We start from the raw sequence: 4488 nt of genomic DNA on the forward strand, positions 1-4488 counted from the left end.
CCCCCCGCCTCCCAAAAAACAGTATGCGGAGGCGGAGGCGCAGAGGCCAGCTCTGGGGCCGCCTGACCCTCCCGAAGCGCCTCCCATGCAGGTGACGCTGCGGAGGCTGGCTGTGGGGCCGCCCGCCTCATCCCCGTGCTAACCCGGGGCTTTTAATGAAAACAACCGACGTGACTAGTCGGGCCGTGAGGCGTCGTCACACCAGACGGGAATTCCAGGGACACCCACAACGCGGCGGCTAGGGACAGGAGCTACGTTTGTCCCCTTAGCAAACATATGTAAACCCACTCACGTGTTCACCATGGCATGGGGCAAACAGCGTGTCTGAAACGCACTCCGTGTTGCACCGGGCCAAGAAAATGTTACAGCCAGAGAAGTTTATTTTAAAATACAAACGTACATCCATTAAGCTTTAAAATAGTCAAGTATTTAAACAAACAAAAAAAGCCATTTGATCCCAGAGTCCACACAGCACGGAGCAGAGGCATCTGATGTGCACGCTGAGGTGGAAGCCACACCTCCCCTCTGCAGCGGGGGCACTGCGGTGACACGCAGCACAGGGGACCTCAGCGCCAAGGTGACGTCCACAGGCTGGGGTGGCGTGGTGCTGCCCACCCTCCCCACACCACGGAGGGGCTCGGGGGCACACGCGGCACGCTCAGAGGTTTTGGCAATGCGGAGGCGGGGTGCCCGGGGAGCTCCCAAAAGTGTCCCAAGTACTCGGCCAGCTGACTCCGGGCACCCAGCGGGCTCAGTCTGCACGGGGCTTCTGCTGGGGCCGCTCCTCGTAGGACTCCCCGTACTCGTTCACCCGGCTCCTGTCCACGGGGTAGAGCCTGCAACGGCATGCGCCCCGTCCCGTGACGGAGCACCATGTCGTCCAAGCCCGCGACCCCGCACACTGGGGTCCGACCCGCCCTCCCGCTGCTAGGGCCGGGTCATACCAGAGCCCCGAGCTCGAGGCTGCCCAGAAGGTGACCGCTGTGCGGAGGCAGGAGCCGGGCGCGAGCTCTCCTGCCCGCAGAGGCTGGCCCGGACACGCAAACAGAGCAGCGCCACTGCACCTGGGTGCCAACCGCCGTGACGGCCCCCGCCACGCCTGCCACCATGACATGCGGCCACCGCGAACCACCCCTGCCCCCAAGACGGCCCGGTGTGGCCGGGGCGGGACTCACCACCGCTGGTACAGGTAGACCAAGAACACCACGTCGTCCCTGAAGCACGCCAGGCGGTGGGAGGTGGGCATGGTGATGATGAAGGCGAAGACGTCGTCGATGAAGGTGTTGAAGGCCTGGGGGACGGGGACAGGGATAGGAACCAGCCACTGGGGGTCACCTGGGGACGCCCAGCCAACTGCCCAGACCCCATGCACTCAGGCCCAAGTCAGCAAAGCCCTTCACAGCAGACGTGCTTCTCAGAGTGACCGCAGAGAACAGAAAAGGAGCAGGTGGTGGCTCTGAACGGGCCATGACATGGTGACATGAACCTCAGGGCAGCCTGACCCAGGTGGGGGGCCATGGGAGCCACCCCGACACCCCAACATGTGACCGAAACGCGGCCCCTGCACTGCGCAGCGCTCACAAGCAAAGCACTGACCTTATAGGTGAAGGCCTTCCAGGGCAGGTGTGCCACCGACTTCATCTGGGGACAAGACACGGTGCAGGTTGGGAGCAGGCCACAGAGCGCCCAGGCCACCGCCCCTGGGGACGCGTCTTACCTTGTAGTTGACGAACAGCTGGGGCAGCATGAAGAGGAAGCCGAAGGCGTACACCCCTGCGGGGACAGACGGGCTAGACAGCAGGCACGCACCACCCCACACCGGACAGCCCGGGGGTTTAGGTCACGTGGCTGGGCAGCTCCAAACAGTGACTTCGGAACAGCCTTTTCTTCAGTCACCCCAGGTCTGTCCCTGGGGGCTGCAGCGAGGGCCCCTAACTGCCCACAGAGACGCGGTGACGCCGTGTGGCGGGATGGCCCACATGAACCTGTGCTTGGGGCTGACCGCCTTGCTGCGCCCCGAGGACTCGCCCGTGGAGTCGGAGCCCTTTGCTGCCAGCACAGAGCAGGCTGCTCAGGGGCGCTGACGGGCCACCTGGGTGTCCTGGGCCCAGCAGGCGCGTGGGGCAGGGGGCCTGGCAGGTGACCTCACGTCACAGGAGCAGTGAAGTAGGACCCGCTGGGGATGCTGTCACCCAAAGAAGAAAATACAGGACTCACCGTTGACAAAGCTGTTGATCAGCCAGGAGTACCAACTGGAAAGGGAGACAGAGCTGTCACCGAGGGGCACGACAGCCCCGTCGGCTAGCATCTGTCATACTGACGACGGCGACCCCTCCGTGGGAGCCCTGAGCACCCCAGCCCCGTCGGCTAGCATCTGTCATACTGACGACGGCGACTCCTCCGTGGGAGCCCTGAGCACCCCAGCCCCGTCGGCTAGCATCTGTTATACTGACGACGGCGACTCCTCCGTGGGAGCCCTGAGCACCCCAGCTCTCCCAGGTGCCTGCCCAAGGCACAGTGTCTGTGAACTGGAGGCCCGGGTGGCCCCTCACGCCACCTGCCACCTGCTTCCGTGGACCAGGCTCGCCACGGGGGCGGAGACCGCGCTGAGAGTCCTTCAGAGCCGCCAGTCACCGGCAGCCGCTGCCATGCAGCTCGCATGCCCCGCCCCTCTCCACAGCCCCAGCAGAGGCCACCCACGGTGGGTCCCAGGTAACTCGCCCACACTCGCCCTGGGCATGGTGCTGCGGGAGCAAGACCTCTACATGCCCACGGCTCCAGAAAAAGGGCAAAGGCGCACGGCCGGGCGCCTGGCCCTACTGCAGCAGGGTCTCCCATGCTGGGGTGCTCCCACCAGCGTTCCCAACCCCGGGACTGGCTGGGCCCCGGCGGTCACTGCAGAGGGGACGGAGGCCCAGGGCTTAGCAGGTGACAGGGTGGTGGGGTGCCGTACCTCTTGTACTTCACATTCAGCAGCGAGTAGACAGCGCCCCCGACGCACAGCGGGTAGAGCAGGTAGGACAAGTATCTCATGGCCTGCGGGCGCAGAGTGCCGCCTTAGAGCCCTGCCTCCCGCCTCGGACAGGAAGCCAACGAGCGGGCAGGAAGCCGCCACTTATGGGCAGCTGTCATGGAGGACACAGCGTGGGCCATCAAACCCACAGGACGCATGGCACCCAGGGGCAGGCTGACGTGGGCTGTGACGCCAACAGCAGCTGGTCCGACCCGGCTCGCCCAGAACTCAACAGAGCAGAGCACACGCGGGGCGGGAAGGAGTCGGAAGTGGCTCTCCCCGGTCACGGGTGCGAACTGCTGTCCGCGTCGCACCGTTGTGCCCGTGTGTATTCCCACTTGAACTTTATCATGACCCCAGTAAAAATTGGGATGCAAGCTGATGTCCGTCAAGGCAAAAAGCTACGCCCTCCCCTCCCCACCCAGTCCCCAAGAAGCGTGGGTGAGGGCACTGAGGGCTGTGGCTGGACACGCGGGCCTCCCCATGGGGCCACATGGGCCTGCGAGAGCTCACTCGCAGTGACCACAGCAGGCCCCACGGGGACAGGTCTGCTCACGAAAACGGAGACGCCTGACCGCCGTGCGGGAGACACAACCAGGAGCCCCTGCCCTACGCCCCCGTCGCAGTCTGCTCGGGACATGGCCCCGCCTCCAAGGAGACAGCCTCCCGCAGCGACCGTCTTCGGGTACTCAGCGGCCTGCCTGCCAGACGCGCTGCTGCCCACCTGAGTGTCGTACTCCTCCGTCTTCCTCTCCGACTCGCTGCAGGTGCCAAACTGTAGTAAAAGCCAAACAGCCGCATCAGTAGCAGATGCGGGCAAGCGTCCGGGCACGACCCTGCCCTCCACCCAAGGGGCGGGGGACCGTGTTCCTCTGTACCCGGACCTAGATGGAGCTCACGCTGAGGCCTGCGCACGCACTCCCCCCCCGCCATGGCCTTTCACAGTGAAACTCTCGCCTGGCACCAGGACGCTCGGCCGCTGCTCCCACCAGCAAGGCAGGGTCCGCGGGCGGCTTTGGAAACAGCGCTGAGCCCCATCGGCCGAGCTCTTGTCCTTGACCCACCGGGACAACGGGAGCGTCCTGAGGGTCCCCCAGCTGAAGCCTGCTGCAGAGCGGAGCGAGCCCCACGCCTGGCACCACACACGCCGCTCCCCACCAGCCCCAACCTGCACAGGAAGCTCCAGGAGCTGGACGCGTCCAGGCCGTGGCTGGCATTTGGGCAGCTACCGCAGAAGCCCATTGGACCGCGTCCCTTCGGCCGGGACAGGGTCGCCTGCCTTCAGTGCAGACACCGCTGAGTCTGTGACCTGGGTCCCTGTGCGAGCCCAGAACTAGCCGCGACCATGAGGGCGCTGCCCCATGTGCCGGACAGCAGTGATGTCATCAACGACAGCCACTTGCTGCATAGGCTTCCACACTGCATCGGGTGCAGCCACAGAGTGCCGGCACACGTGCTGGGGCCTGCGACGGGAC

The 4488-nt window shown here is 65.2% G+C and overlaps 1 protein-coding gene across 1 annotated transcript in view; it reads right to left on the reverse strand.

Moving 5' to 3' along the window:
- Positions 1–358: 358 nt before the first annotated feature.
- The window catches only part of CLPTM1L (CLPTM1 like), a 14449-nt gene continuing 10319 nt past the window's right edge, over positions 359–4488 (reverse strand). The window contains exons 10-16 of the mRNA XM_011373916.2: positions 3738–3788; positions 2954–3036; positions 2218–2252; positions 1718–1773; positions 1597–1641; positions 1176–1291; positions 359–836 (exon numbers count right to left, since the gene is read on the reverse strand). Of these exons, the coding sequence (XP_011372218.1) occupies positions 752–836; positions 1176–1291; positions 1597–1641; positions 1718–1773; positions 2218–2252; positions 2954–3036; positions 3738–3788 (471 nt within the window). The 3' untranslated portion in view covers positions 359–751. The remainder of the gene's footprint in view (positions 837–1175; positions 1292–1596; positions 1642–1717; positions 1774–2217; positions 2253–2953; positions 3037–3737; positions 3789–4488) is intronic.

This window comes from Pteropus vampyrus, unplaced genomic scaffold, assembly GCF_000151845.1.
Source record: "Pteropus vampyrus isolate Shadow unplaced genomic scaffold, Pvam_2.0 Scaffold235, whole genome shotgun sequence".
Lineage (NCBI taxonomy): Eukaryota > Metazoa > Chordata > Mammalia > Chiroptera > Pteropodidae > Pteropus > Pteropus vampyrus.